The following is a 16,261-nucleotide window of genomic DNA, read 5'->3' on the forward strand; positions in this document are numbered from 1 at the left end:
TTTTTTTTGGCCCTTATGCATCCCTGTGTAATGGCTCTATTTGGAACGACAGCTTTTCTTCCAAATATGGTATGCTCATGAATATTTAGATGAGCTGTGCGCTGTCTGGTTGAGGAACCACTCATACATACATTGGAGACGATACAGCAGGTCTCATATTTCAGACACACACACACACACACACACACACACACACACACACACACACACACACACACACACACACACACACACACACACACACACACAGAGCTGCGCACACACAAACAGACACACTGTCTGTTACATGCCCAGACATGCCCGGCCGCAAGCCGCAGCCAAAATAACAACTAGTGTTGTTGTAACGTTACCCTTGGGACATTAAAAAACCTCCACCAAAGAATCACAACTCACCTTGTAACTAGTAAGCGCGGGGAGCAGAGACTGAACCCCTGCAAACATGTCCTCTGCCAGTGCCTCTGCGGCGCTGCATTAGATCCACAACTCCCTCTCGTCCGATATACTCGTTCTAAACAGTTTTCTCTGGGCCAGTAGGCTATTCCGGTGTACAGTATGAAACGCTGCATTTACGACGTGGTTCATTTTCAATATCCTTGAAAAACTTCCAAACTTTCTTCTTTCTAAGGTACACAGCGCAGCTCATGTGTGAGATCCTCCAACTTAGCGGGTCTGTGAAGGGGGAGAGGCCGACAGGGAAGGCAGCAAACCCGGCCAACAGCCGCCACCTGTCCCGGCAGATTGTGGAGCTTGTGAAGTCCAACACTGTCTTACCAAATTTGCAATTAGCCATCAATTTTCGTAAAATGGCCCATTTTTGAGCTTTACATAGTTGACTTCTCGCATAAAAAAGTCTCAGAAGTGAATTTAGTAATGGAGTATCAGAGATCTGCGCGACCTAGATTCAGAAGACTACCTGATCTCAGATCAGTGGTGTAGTCTATGTAAATGTTGGGGCGTGACAAAGACTAGAGACTAGAGCCAAATGAGGAGGAGCCAACCGAGTTGACGTCAACTTGGTGGCTTGTTGGGATTTGCCCATTTTCAGAGGAAGTTTCAAATTGTGAGATTTGCAGAGGAAAGAGGTGTCAATGGGATTTTGAGGTTCTATGTACTGTATGTCCTATTTACCCACCAAACTGTCATTTTTCAACTATGACAAGGTAAAATCGGTTTTATCGGTTTATCACCCCTTTAAAGTAATATCTGTTCACAGACCTGTGCGTGCATGGCCTGTGCAAACCCTATGAAGAAGACCAGGCCTACTTCCCTCTAACACTACCATTCATAATCATATCCACATGGTATTAGTGGCAGGCCATTACTCTGCTCTTGACCAGGAAAACTTGGAGAGGAAAGGTGCATGATGGAAGGAGAAGAGGACCGTGGATGGAGACCAAGGAGGATAGAGGATGGTGGAGGGAGACCGAGGAGGAGAGAGCATCATGCACAGACACAGAGGAAATGTCACAGCACATCAGATCGGCAAAACTTAAAGGAACTGAAGAAGTTAACTGATGATTCATATTTATGTAAGGACCTGGAGACTTTTGAAAGATCAACTGACGAACTGATGAATTTAAGAAAATCCTTCCTAACACAGTGCAGTGCATGGCCTCATGCTAAATAAACAACATGAAATAGTTCAGAAATGTAGCTCAGCGTAAATTCTGTCAGGGAGACTTCAATTATGTTATGTCTCTTCTCTTTAAATTATCAGCTGATTGGTGGGTGTTATGTTTCTGTAAACTAATCAGAATCGGGCACGTATGTTCAAGCCACAGCATGACTACCATGTTTTAAATCTGTTTTCTCTCCTGCTTCTGTCAGTTGTATTTTCAGACGAGAGTGCAACCCGCCTCCTCCCCTTCTACCTCCAAGCATTTTCAACCACGGTGTTCTCGGTCTTCTCCCGGCTGACGGCTCGTTTTTGGTTTTTCATCCGGTCTACGGGTTTTTTGTCACCACCACCAGTGTCTAGATTCCATTGGGGGATATGTTTGGTTTTCTTAAACCTTAGAAATGTATAGATACCCCTTTTACGATGGAGTCTAATCTCCAAAGTTTATGTATGTACTTACTTTGTAATAACTTACTAATAAATGTTTGCATATCTGCAACGAAGTCTCTCCTGATTGAAATAGCTGTGAAGTTTTTCAGGCTCTGCCACTTAATAAACTAAGGGTAAAACAAACCAAAAAAACAGAAATGTAAATTAAATGCAAAACATGATTAGCTTAGTAGCTTAACATGGTGGGCAAAATCAGGGAAGCAAACATGTAGCATATAATTGTGTTGTGAAACAGATTTTTCCTCTTTTGTCTTGCAACCCAAGGATGTGAATCTGATCCTCTCCAAAATGTGCCGAAATCTATGTCAGGTAGAACATGCATCTGTTAACACACTGGTAAAGTCTGTAGTGAATTATTATGTTACTAACACATTGTAGAAGTGGGACCAAGTGTCCACACATGCAGGCAAAAATACTGCAATCACTGCAGGGCACAAAGCAGGTCTGCACACTGTTAGGCTCCAAACAGTCTCGCATTGCCCAGCCTTTCTCTGCTGCACTGGCTGATCTGGCTTCACCGCTTAGTGGGGAAAATGCTCTGGCTTGTTTGTAATTTTTTTTGTTATCTCGTTTAACTGTGATTGGCACAGCTGCTTCAGAGCTACAGTATGAGACCAGTGATGTGACTGGCTGAGAGAGTATTTATTAATCGTCACACCCACTCATCTATATTCACCTTTACCCAACCCTTTTGCATGTTGCACTGCTGCACATACATGTACCAAAATAGAAGGTGTGCATTGGAGACGCCCACACGTCTACTGCACCTTGCATTCATGATTCAAATTTCAACCAAAGTACAAAATATTAGTATTTGTTGTGTGTGAATGTGTTATTTGTGTCACATGAGACACAGCCATCTTCTAACCATATATAAACTGGGAACTATATTCTCAGAAAGGCTGTGTCTCATGTGACCTTGTTTGTACACTCTGTGACTATACAAATCACAACATGTAAATAGAAAAATGTTGGCGTTATTTTGTCACTTATTCGGAACAGTAGGCTAGTTGGAACCGATTACCTTCAGGATCCGTGCTAGGCTAAGCTACCGGTGGAGCCGTCGGAAAGAGTTACAACACGCACGGAGATGAGAAGGGTATATATGGACTTTTCTAACTCTGGGGGTTACGGTGAATAAGCTAAAGTCCCAATAAGTCGGCGTGTTCCTTTAACTTACAGACTGGCTGTTTAGCACCACAGTAAATTGAAATGTTGCATTACTCCTTTCATACCAGCAGAGGGAGACATCTACCTTTCTTGTAAAGTATTAAAGTATGGAGGAGGAGATGGACAAACAGGCTATAACTATTTAATAAATTGTTTACATACGTTTAACTTAGTTGTTGTAAGAGGCAGAGAGTAAAAGCTTTAGGATTATGTAAGTATGCATGTGTAGTTTTATTTATCCTCATCTATCTGGTGTGCTCATCGCCCTGATTAACAAACAGTCTGCCCTCAAGGCTCTGCACCAAAAGAGAAAAAAACACATCCTGCAGAGCAGATAAGATGTCAGGCATCACTGTCAGCGTGAATTAAAACAGAAGTGGTTTAATGACACGATGGCCTGGGGTCCAGTGATGTATCATGGCCAAATCATCAGCTAATGAACCAAAGGGGTGTGTGTGTGTGTGTGTGTGTGTGTGTGTGTGTGTGTGTGTGTGTGTGTGTGTGTGTGTGTGTGTGTGTGTGTGTGTGTGTGTGTGTCTGTGTGTGTATGTGTATGTGTGTGTGTGCGTGTGTGTGTGTGTGTGTGTGTGTGTGTGTGTGTGTGTGTGTGTGTGTGTGTGTGTGTGTGTGGCAGAAACAGAGGGAGTATTTGGCCCACTATTAAATATCAGAGTTCAGCTGTAGGTCCAATCAAAACAGCCTTAGGGAAACATCAGCCTAACCAAAGTCATGAGACCAAATTCATCCGCACACATGAGGCCGTGTACACACTCAAACCCTAACACACACACAGTAATACAGATAAGGTGTAGTGTGGTGGCACTCAGGTCTGTGTATACTAGACTAATCAACATACGTTTCTTATTTCTCTAATACTTCTATTTCCTATTCCTCCAATCTAATATTTGCAATCAATTACCTACAGTATTAAACTGTAGATTACAAATACAGAAAGGCTACATATTCTAAATGTGTGAGCTTGCTAACTGAGCAACCTGCTTCGGCTATTATTAAAGTGAGGTCTTGCTTAATAGTTGGTAGATAATTGCTAGGTGGTTGCCACATGGCTGCAAAGGTGTGGCTAGTCACCCAAGTTTTTGCTAGGTGGTTGTCTGGTGTTCCGTGTAGTTGGTATAACATGCAAGGTTGCTGAAATTTGGTTTGTGGAGGTTTATTGTGTGTTTACAGGTGGTTGCTAGGTGATTTAGGATCTGGTCTCTAGGATGTTTACACGTGTGTCAATAAGAAGTTGCTAGGTGAATACGTTCTGATTGGTGAGGTGCACCTTTTTTATTTTATTTATCGGAATAACATCAGTATCGGCCGATTTGCCTCGTGGAATGCCATTGGCAAATAAGATGGCAGTGGCAGATGTTTATGTGTTGTTGTTTTTTAAAACAGTCCGCTAGCATCAGCTGACATGGAGAAGAAGCCTTTTTTATTTAATTTTTTTGGTTTTTATAGAGAAGAAGCCACTGACTGGACCCAACAGTGGCATAACGGAGGAGGTCAAAGGGTGCCATGCCCACGTGTGGTTTGTTTACAGTAAGGTCGGCCGTGTGGGAGTATTACAACGTTTCAGAGAGTGATCAACATAAACCGCCACCAGCAAGACTCAGTTATTGATAAACCACAGCATTTGAGAAAACATTCCCCCAGCGCAGCACCAATGATAAAGGGATTACTTAACAAGGTGATTGCATCAGATGACTCGCCGTTTCGAAGCCTACACACACACACAAACACACACACACACACACACACACACACACACAGCCCAGTTGTTGTCATTTCGCTGGCGTCTGTCTCCCTAAAATCTACAACGTCGTAGCCACACATTAATGAGCTAATGGCTTGTATGAGTATGCTTAGCCTCACAGCACAGTGGGTTGACAAAGGTTTTAACTTGATAAAAGCAGTGTTACACTCCAAGGATAACATATTAATATTGTATTGCTTTTTTAATGGCTTTTACATTTAATTTAAATGTCAAACAAAATGTTTTTGTTGGGCTATGTAGCTGTACTGAAAGATTACTGTCATTAAGGTTACGTTAGTTGTATAACAGGCTTAAAGGGCTTTTAAAAAGCAGTTATTTTTCATGTGAAAGAAGGTTGTTTAATTTGAAGATAGTGTAATGAAGGGATGAATGACTTTCAAACAGTTCAGATTGATCATTTCCCTGTCAAAAAACGGGAAACAACAAAACCGGTATCGGCTATCGGCCAAATTGTTATTATGAAGAGTTATTATTTTGATACTTGATTTGTGGACAAGTAAAAATGTTAACTGTGGTGCCTTGGTAGCTCATTTGGTTGACCGTGCGCCCTACATACTAAGGCTCAGTCCTTACCGCAGTGGCTTGGGTTCAACCAGAGACGATTTAGAACCGAGAGACCCCAACTCAGAGTAAGTTCCTATATCTGTGTCACATGGGTTTCGCCACAGCCACTTCTCATTAGGACAATAGAAATAGGTCATGAGTGTATTGATTCCAATGGGAGAAGGGAATGTGAAAACAGATTATGACTGATTCTTTCGCCCCATAGTTACCAAAGTGAATGTTGGACCCATTTTTCACAAGCCACATACCTCCCGATCATTCTGACACTTATTTGGTGTTTTTCAGATGGACAAATCAGGAGAAAATTAACTTTGTTTTAGACCTGCTTCTGTCTCAGCAGCAAACTTGTGGTTTTGTATATATCTAATGTTAGCAAAAGAATATATAACTACATTACGCAGATATACATTTTCATCCATCCACATGACGTTATTAAATTGAAGTATTAAAATAGTTGATTTCAGTCAATTGTGGTTACATTTACTGTACATTTTGCCATAACCTAACAAAAAAAATATTCACTTCAAAAAATTGTTAGATCAAAATCAATGTGTGCCAGGAAAGAACACTGAGTTATCCTATTGTTAATGACCATATGGCATATACTGTAGATAAACTCAATTTACCACACACACACACACACACATAGGCCACACGTAACACATATGGTGTGGTGCAACTTGAGGACAAAATGTTCAGCGTCTCTCTGCCTCTATAAACGAAGGCTTTCTTATGTTTCAGAGACCACTGGGGATATATTTTTCTGCTCCCTGCTTTTTCCTCTCATCTCCTTTGTAGGATACCGCAGGAGGCTGGTTTGGGTTTCTGTGTGTGTGTGTGTGTGTGTGTGTGTGTGTGTGTGTGTGTGTGTGTGTGTGTGTGCGTGCGTGTGTGTGTGTGTGTGTGTGTGGAGACTGAAACAGGCAGAGGGATGTCGTTCATACAGTCTCTCCATTTTGGGATCAGGACAGGAAGTGGGCTCAACAGAGGAAACATGACCTCTCTCCCTCCTCCCTCCTTCCCTCCCTCCCTCTATCCTCTTACTTTTTCTTGTATTCTCTCTTCCTCCCTTTGTCTGTCCCTCCCCCAGTCTGTGCCTTCCCATTCACAGGGTCATTTCTGTCTTTTTTTGGTTGCAGAGATCCAGTATACGCTGGTGTGTGTGTGTGTGTGTGTGTGTGTGTGTGTGTGTGTGTGGACCTTGAATTACATTCTACTCACTTCCTGTGTAAATAAAATCTATGTTAACTATGTGATTTCTGAAACAACGCTAAAACTTTGGTCTAGTTGTTTCTGGGCTCCCTCCCTCTCTCTTGAGACTTGCAGTCTGTTATGTATCAGAGCTCCTCTGATTAAAAGCCAAAGCAAAGGTCAGACTCTGCTGGGTAACGAAGATATCGCCCGACTTCAGCTTCACGCTTATACCCAGCGAGAGTGATGAGCTTCATATTACATTATGTGGTGAAAGCCTACAGTTAGCCTCCGGGCTATACATCAGTATGACCTCAACTATACTGCCCCAAGACTTATAAAGAAAACATATTATATGTTTATTAAAAAAACATATTTTTTCTCTCCTTCATGAACTCAAAACATTTATGAAAATCCTTTGCCTTCTCCCTCTGTTACCCAGCTCTGGTAATCTTTCTACCACTTTTCACTTTCCAACGCAGAATATCTTGACCTCTTGCTTTGCCATATACAAACACACACAGGCGCCCACACTGAAAAAATAGAGAAACAGCATGTCAGCAAACGGCAGTGTATTTCACCACAGAGCACAGAGCCAAGGCACTGGGAAACAAAAAACAAAAGCAGAAGACCTCCCTCTTCTCATTCTCTGCCTCCATCCTGCTCGCCTTAAAAAGTTTTTTCTATTTGTTTCATTTTCCCAGACGTTATCCTTTCTGGTTGTTTTCTCTCGGACGCATCCAGTGCAATGACGACACTTACAAAAAAAACTTGTGTGAGTGGAAAAGGTAGGTTAGTTAACGACAAATGTTACAGCAACATTACAGTTACAGTGATACTGTTAGACAGAGTGGTGTTTGTATTGTAAGGTTACCACATTACACACAGTGTCAGTCAAATACTTACAGTATTCTATGTACAAGACATATGAACATGCACAAAACGGGGCCATAAGTCACTATGCAAACACACACAAATACATACAAATTACACAGTTTAATACAGTATTATAATAAGGCGTGTGGAAGTGCTCATGACTCGCCTCATTTCCCTCGAGGCCATTTGGACATAATATTCAGGGTGGGAGCAGCCCAGCTGTTTCCTACTGCTGCGTACCAAATCATGCAAATGTTGGGAATCATATCAACATTTTCATTTAATAGATTCTCCACTTGAAAACATGTTAGAAAGACAATGACTTGAAACAATCCAAACAAGGATATGGGTTGAAAGGATTTCGAAGATACATGTTTCTGGTTTGCTGTCAGGTATCCATTAATCACATAACAGGACATCTCAGACAGAGTTCTGGTCAACACCTTAACCAACATTATATATAAATCAGTGCGCAAGGTATAATAAACCATAGCAAGAGTACTTTTTCTTTTTATGCTACATTACCAGCTAACTCTCAGTGGTGAAATAGGGCTGCAACTAGTGATTATTTTCATTACTGATTTACCTCTTGATTATTGTTTTTTGGCCACTTTGAGGCCTGTACTACGAAGCAAGATTTGGCGTTAACGAGGTAACTTTAGGTTCAACCCAGGGTTTTGTGCATCATGATGGCAGATCACTTGTTACCGGGTTAAATCGTTGTGGTAACTTATGCTGAACCTAACCTGATTGGGAGCAGGTTATGTTGGAGATTAGAGATCAACCTACTGACCAATCAATACTCGATTGATAACGGCGTCACCATTCTTAGAAGATCCGGTGGAGCTCGGTGCACGGAGAGAAAGAGGTGCGCTCATAAAAGTTAAAACTAGTGCTGTCAAACGATTAAAATATTTAATCGCGATTAATCGCATTAATGTCATAGTCAACTCGCAATTAATCGCACATTTTTGTCTATTCTAAATGTCCCTAGATTTCTTTTTGTCCAATTTTTTCTCATTTTAATGGTCTTATCAAAATCAGCAGAGAATTTGCATCAGCTGTGTGCTTGGCCATCAAGTGGTATTTCAGACTGGACGTGCTGCGATGATAGCTCCGTTCATAACGACAGAACACACAGATCACTTTGGTCTTGTCGATGGAACCATTTGTCAACTTTTTAAAAGTAAACTTTCCATTCAGAATCTTATTGGCATCCATTTCGGCGTCTCGCGCTCGCCATCCACTCAAAACGTAACGTTAGCCTACTACTCTTTGGCCGGCTCGCAAGCCAAAACAAGTGTGTGTGGCTGCCTGTTGTTTTGTTTCCGGTCTAGCTAGATCCGGTGTGGTGTTGTAGTTTTTCTAACGTTACTAGTTGTTGCAACAGCATGTGAAAAAAACTACAAAGTTTGCTATGCCAAAAAGAAAGTTAATCTCGCGATAAACAAATTGACGCTGTTAAAATGGGTTTGTGTTAACGCCGTTAATAATGCGTTTAACTGACAGCACTAGTTAAAACATTTAGAGACCGATGACCCCGTTAACATTCCCTGATGGGTATTTTTATGAAAGATATAGATTTTAAGCGGAGGGAATTACGTATAGGCTATTTGTCAGCTTCTTGAGCCGTGCATTGCCAATGCGCACATCGGTTTGAATTATGTTTTTATATTTTTTATTTGCTCTCATGATCGCTTACCACTGCCAGGGTTGCAACTTTAATAACAAGCTAAAGCAACGACTGTTTATGGAAAGCACAAGTGTAATTATGGTCAGATCTTGTGCCTGACTGATGGAAGTGATATTGATAAGCGTTGTGATTCACACATAACTGCGTCGGCTTTTTTTGCCAGCTTTCCTTCCTGTTTTAGGAAGCAGCGACTGTATTGTGTTTTGCCTGTAAATCATGTCTGTGTTCTTCATATTTATGTAGTATCATAGTTTGCTCTTCTTATGTAAAATAAGCAGCTCTGGTAGATGTTTGCAATTGGTCACGATGTGTAAACACCGCCTCTTTTATGTGAACGCGTACGTCACTGGATTGGGAAACCCTGGGGTGATTGAACTAGTTGTGAACCACCGTCGCAAAATTGATTTGAACTCTTTAGCTGCTAAATGCTCCACTATGTTCACCAGATGACTGATAATTGTGTCTGTCTGCTGTTTGTTGCTGAGCAGGTAGTGTGAAGTGGGTTTATTAGAGCGTTTTTGCTGAAAGCAGCTGCCAGCGGTTTGAGTGAACCAAGTTGCTGGCCATAACACCAAAACAATGAGCTGAAATGCCTGGGGATAAGTAGTAATAATTCCCTGTGGGTTCATCACTACGAACGACCTCTTTCACATTAAAGACAGTCACTTTTTTTTCTCCATCCAAACATATTTACTAGTGCAGCTTCAAAATGTCAGAAAAAAGTGAACACAATTTCTTAGTCTCTAAGTCTTTAAATTACTTGCTTTGCCCAACAAATAGTCCGAAATTCAAACACATTCAATTCACAATGATATAACACAGGAAAAAAACAGCAAACCGTCACATTTGAGAAGCTGGAACCAGCAATAAAAGCAATTGATCGACATTTGACTTTTGACATCTGTCAATCGATTAATCAACTAACTGTTGCAGCACTAGACCTAACCAATGGTTTAACTGACTATAAAACAAACTTCATAAAAATGGATGACGATGTGTTTCTATGGTATTAACTTGGTATTAGTGTGATAATAGACTCCTGTCCTGATAAAAATATACCAGACTCGGTGGAGGAAAGAAACTCATTGTGTATCATATATAAGAGTTTAAGTATGAGTGTTTTTGTTCAATCTGGTTTGTTTCACTTGTTTTGTGCCAATCTTCTAGGACTTCCCACCCTGACTGCTACAGAAGTCCAAAATGGCCGCCGGCAACATGGGAATAAGGTCATTTACAGTTCAACCCTGTCATCCTCTGATGTTCCCTTCACGTTCACAGGAAAAAGGAGTAGTGTAGAGTAGTGTAACCGCATATGAAAGACTTCTTCTTGTAAAGGGGATGCTTATTATAGTTGAGTCTAGGCTATTGTGGTACTTCTCCTGGGAAGTTGGTGGGAAATAGTAGAAAAGCATAGGGATAGAGATGAACCATAATTCATGCAAGACCAGGAGCTGTGTGTCTTTAAACTAAGAGACTCTAATTTGACCGTCTACTGTTTCTGCTGGAGAGGGAGGAGACGAACAATCTATCTATTGTGCGAGAGAGTAGAGGAGAGTTACGGGATAAGAGGGATAAGACTTGCTATCTGCAGCTGTTCTCTTGTATGATGGTGAGAGCAGGAGAATAAACACAAGCAGGGGAGGAGAGGTAAAGATAGACAGAAAAGGAAGCACAGGAGAAAACAGGCGCACAAGAGAGACTCGTCTCTTTCCTCTGTTAAAGTTCATTGACAGGAACACTTGTGCAACCTTATCACGTAGCACGGCATATGACCAGTAGGAGCCCAAACCCTCACCCTCTCCCTCTCTCTCTGTCACGTGGACATTGGGACGAGGCATTCTTCAGCTCTAAACTTTCTGTTCTCTCTCCCTTTCATTTCAGCTGGCAGCCGGCTGACTTTTATGTTTAGTGTCAGGGTTGTCATATATATATATATACATCTGAGAAAAAACACTTTCAGTGCTCATGTCATGTAGTTGGTGCATTTCTCTATTTTTTTTCTTCTTCTTTTTTAAAAACAATTTCTCACCTGTTTATGAAGGCAAGAACACTTAAGAGCTACAAGAAGGCGACTGTCTTTCCAGCGCACACACATTTATACAGGTTAAATGCAGGGTCTAGTCCTCTGCGACCCTCACAGGTTCCACAGAGGCCGATGTAGGCGAACGGGTAACATCAGGGCTCCACAGGTTCAGAGTTCAGTAAAATCCACTTACTGCTCCACAGGTCAGTGTTAATATGCACTTGTGGGCAGTAGTGTCCTCCAGGCGTGGATTCATGGCTGGTTTCACAGTTTACAGTCAGAGACATTGTCGTCTGCAGCGTGAAGGTCACTGCAGCATGATATCTTTGAGGTTTTCCTGCAGGATGGTGTCCTTGACGGCGTGAAAGACAAAGCGGATATTCTCTGTGTCTACTGCAGTGGTGAAGTGGTGGAAGAGTGGCTTGCCACGGTTTCTCCTCTTACGGCTGAACGACTGCACCAGGAACGCCTGGAAGAAGCGGAGCATGGACACTTAAGTAACCAGGTTACAGTCTTTCTTAAACGTCATGTATATGAGAGAGTCCATTTCTTGGCCTGATAACCTGGTTTTCTACATGTGCGCATGGGCATGACATTTTCTACATGTGTGCATGAGCATGACAAACACTTTAGACAGAGAAGGGATCACAGCATATTTGTAAAATTCAGACCATTTGCATTGACAGGAAAAGCCATGCACTCCCTCAATTCAGAGTCTGTAATTTCTCCTCTCACTGCACTGTCAACCCTTCTTAAACGCACTCCCTATAAAAGTCAGGAAGCCTCATATCGTATCACTACTACATTTAGAATCAGTAAGAAGTGGATCCCAAGCAATGTAATGACCTGCTAAATGTATACGCATATTTACAGTGACAGGTTACTAAAGCATGGTGCATGTAAAGTTTTTTAAAGCAGCGTTAACTGCAAGTCACTTATGTATAAGACAATCAAGGCAATGACTAATTCAACACAGGTGTGTACAACGGACCAGGTGTGTAAACTCTCAGACAGCCACAAGGGGCATGTAAAGGGACAGAAAACAGAGAGTCAGGCTTAGTAACTATAACAATGTATAATCTAGTATAGAGAACATGAATACAAGAAGACAACAGCTGTACAGTATTGTGCATCAAGATTCAAATATCATTATGAGAAAGGCTTAACTAAGGAGAGCGTTGAGTGTTGAGCCTGTTAATCAAAAACATCTTGGTCCACTGTCTTCCTTTCTTTTCATTGGCCTTGAAAAATATCTTTCCCAAAGAAGGGATTGATTACAGAGATTGATTGCTTCAATGGTGCACTACTTTTTAGCTGATTTGTATTTTTCAGGTTGAGCACCCAATGTAAACACAATCAATGAGAGCTTGTGTGTGTGTGTGTGTGTGTGTGTGTGTAAAGTGTACATGCTCATTCCCATTGTGTGTGTGTGTGTGTGTGTGTGTGTGTGTGTGTGTGCGTGTGCGTGTGCGTGTGCGTGTGCGTGTACCTGTACATCCTCTAGCCTGCGTTGGTCTCCTCTGAACTCTGGAAAGTTCTTACGGATGTCCACCGTGCGAATCTTTTCCACCAGCAGGTCTGTTTTGTTGAGGAAGAGGATGATTGACACATTGAGGAAGAGCTTGTTATTGACGATCGTCTCAAATATATTCATGCTCTCCACCAAACGGTTTGTCCTCCGATCCTCCATCAAGACCTGGAATCACACACACACAATTATCCTTTGGGTTTTTTTTTCAGGTTTTATCTGAGCACCAATTAGGGATTCAGTCGTCATATGACTGTTGATTTGAACCGGAGCCACGTCTGAGGGAACAATCAAGTTTCCTCAGCATACCACAAAGAGACCTTTGTGTAAATCTCAAATGTAGTGTCTCTCTGATGTTTCTTTTCCATTTTGTATTTCTAAAAGTCAAGAGAATAATGATCAGACTGACTATCCTCTTACCAACATCAGCGTTACATGGTCAGAAATGTGTTACCTGATCGTACTCTGACGATGAAACCATGAAGAGTATCGATGTGATCCCGTCAAAACACTGAAACCACTTCTGCCTCTGGGACCTCTGCCCTCCGACGTCCACCATTTTGAAAGGAATCTTTTTGATGACAAAGTCGTGCTCAACTATGCCTTTCGTTGCCTTCCTCGCAAACAAAATGTCCTGCTTGCTTGGGATAAAGTTCTGAAAAAGAGAGATAAAACATTTTCTCACAAGTTGAAAGAGGTGAAAAAATACAAAGTCCACTTGAGATTTAATGAGTCACTGTGACTCACCAGTTGACCAATACGATCCAAGTTATCCAGGAAGTATTTGACTGACTCACTCTGCAGGAGGGAAGAAAAGAAAAAAATCCTTTACAGACACAAAATGCAACTGAGTCTGATCCAAAGGCATAAGTAATTTGAGGAAGTATGGACAGTGAGATTTAACCTGCTGTTTCAGTTGGTGTTTGTGTGCATCCATGACCACATGCAAGGACTATATTTGTATTGTAAAGATATTGGTTACTGTTGGCAATTTATTCAGTATCATGTCTACGTTTACCAGCTGTTTGTGTAACAATTTACCAGCAAATTTGTATTTAGTGGCAGCTTTTATCCATCTCGTAGCTGTGTGTAGCTGATAGAGTAACATTCCCGTTGTAGTTTATGGTCTTTGTACCTGTTTAGCACTGTTTATTTTGTGTAATTGTGGAGAGTTGTTAGTCCCACTTGTGAGGTTTAGGTCAGTTAAATATCACAAGTTGCATATAATAATATGCATATTAAAGCTGTATATTTGTCTTTTTTTTTTTAGATTAGGCCTTTAATTCCACAGGACAGATAAGACATGAAAGGGGAAAGAGAGGGGGAATGACAGGCAGCAAAGGGCCACAGGTCGGAGTTGAACCCGCAGCCACTGCATCTAGGAGTAAACCTTTATATATGTGCGCCTGCTCTACCAACTGAGCTAACCCGGCCACTATCTGAGGACAAGTAGCCTATTTGAAGAACAATGAATCGCTGTAGATACATGTGGAACTCAAAATGTTAACTGTACCGGTTTTAGTCTGTGCACATGAGATAATTAGAACACTTGCATTTCTTGTATTTCTTCTTTATTTAATTCACTTTCCATGGAAGCTGTCATACTGTGGTTATTGCATTACATTTAATAATACATCAATCGATGCCTTCTCCCCAGTCAGCTACAAAGGACAGAAACAGTGTGACCAACCATAATCATATCAGTCTCATTATCATTTTTTGTAACATTCTATTTGTGAAGCTACTGTTATGCACAGGCTTGACCCACAGCAAAGAATTGTGATCTAAATTGACTCAAGTGACATATCTGGATTATAACTGGATCATTGTGTTATATGAGGCATGGTTTTATCAGTGTGTTGTCTTATAATCACATTTAGTGTGCTTATTCGCATTGCCACAAAGAACTACAAAGTCCTTTAAACTGACATTAAAGCTGCACTAATCAATATTTCTATATTAATAATGGATCAATTGACAATAAGTAATTTCAAAGGGGTCTCTTGTAGTTACTAACTCAGACCCAACTCTGTAGCTCCCCTCAGATCTACAGAGCATTTTCTGTCTTTTAGTACATTATTTAGTTTTTCTGGCCCACAAACTTTCATCAAGCTTGTTTCCAGCAGCGGCGTTTGTTTTAATGAAAAAAAGCTATAATAAACCTGCTGTACCCTGCGTTTCAAGCACTAAATAGCAGGCAGACGAAGTTAGCGATTAGCTGGTATACATAGTGTAGCATTTAGTAGCTAAAGGGCCAGACATTTCCATCAGGAGTTGGTGCAGACCAAAACAGAAGTAAAAGCAGAGTGAATATTTGACAGAAATTAATCAAGTGGGCAGAAATATAACTCCAAAGGAATGCTAGTGTTGCTCCATGTCTGCTTGATGTGTAAATAGGCAACTGTTTGCAACTTTTATAAGGTGAAAATACATCAATGTTTTGTTCTGGTACCCCTGTTAAGTAGTTGTGAAACCCACAAAGACTAGACATCCCACACTATAACAAATATTTCCACCAATGTATACAGATTATTTCAAGTCTTGTAAGTCAGAAACTAGCACATATTGAATGAGAAGTGTACAACACACTGGATGAGGTATACCATAATTTAAGTTGCCACTGAAATCCCTCAAGAACATGAATTTTTGTGACTTTACAAGAACTTTACTTCTAGGACACGATAAAGACAGTCCTGATTCCAGTCATGAAAATTAAACATTTTTACAATAATCTTTTTTTATTTGGTGGAACATACCAGCAAATACCTATAAATTATAAATCATTCATACACATTGATACATTTATTCATCACAAAGTCATTCATTTTTAATTGACGCTATACAATTTAGATTTTTCAGGCAGCAGTTGAAAATCAATTAGCAGATTTAGTCGCATCACAGTGAACATCAAGTCCGCAATCTTTTCTATCACTGTTTTGCTGTTGTTGAGCTAATTGATTTTCATACTGTTCAAAAATTAATGGAAACCAGTGGACGCCTGAAACAAAACAGCTAAGGTACAGTCAGTTTTCTAAAGCACAGCCGCTTGATTTGCAAAATGTTTTTCTGTGATGTTAAGTGTGTGTGTGGTTTATAGTAAATGGGCTAACACTGAGGGCTAACACTAATGGGCAACATTAGTTTTACAACTGAATCTCTCTCTTCCTCTCTCTCGCTCTCTCTTAGACACACACACACATTCAACAGGAAACAGCTGTGTGTGTGAAAACAGTGGGGAGAGACATGGGGGAGGGAGGGATTAGCGAATCAGACAGAACCCAGTTACAAAGTCTTTTTAGCACATCACAAACACACACACACACACACACACTTGGGCCAAACTACAATTTACCAGTATTCCTTTTTAA

The 16,261-nt window shown here is 40.9% G+C and overlaps 1 protein-coding gene and 2 long non-coding RNA genes across 3 annotated transcripts in view; 1 reads left to right on the forward strand and 2 right to left on the reverse strand.

The window, feature by feature from the left end:
• LOC118494962 lies at positions 1–8,390 on the reverse strand. Its single transcript, XR_004897177.1, has 2 exons — positions 6,226–8,390; positions 1–252 (listed from the first exon to the last, which is right to left on the reverse strand). It is a non-coding gene; the product is annotated as an uncharacterized LOC118494962 (long non-coding RNA).
• Positions 5,686–16,261, forward strand: part of LOC116042661 — a 17,010-nt gene continuing 6,434 nt past the window's right edge. The window contains exons 1-2 of the long non-coding RNA XR_004103284.1: positions 5,686–5,856; positions 13,938–13,944. This is a non-coding gene — a long non-coding RNA (uncharacterized LOC116042661). The remainder of the gene's footprint in view (positions 5,857–13,937; positions 13,945–16,261) is intronic.
• Positions 9,864–16,261, reverse strand: part of gna12a (guanine nucleotide binding protein (G protein) alpha 12a) — a 20,362-nt gene continuing 13,964 nt past the window's right edge. Inside the window, exons 3-6 of the mRNA XM_031288950.2 lie at positions 13,641–13,691; positions 13,348–13,548; positions 12,855–13,061; positions 9,864–11,834 (exon numbers count right to left, since the gene is read on the reverse strand). Coding sequence (XP_031144810.1) covers positions 11,673–11,834; positions 12,855–13,061; positions 13,348–13,548; positions 13,641–13,691 — 621 coding nt within the window. The 3' untranslated portion in view covers positions 9,864–11,672. The remainder of the gene's footprint in view (positions 11,835–12,854; positions 13,062–13,347; positions 13,549–13,640; positions 13,692–16,261) is intronic.

Source organism: Sander lucioperca, chromosome 4, assembly GCF_008315115.2.
Source record: "Sander lucioperca isolate FBNREF2018 chromosome 4, SLUC_FBN_1.2, whole genome shotgun sequence".
NCBI lineage: Eukaryota > Metazoa > Chordata > Actinopteri > Perciformes > Percidae > Sander > Sander lucioperca.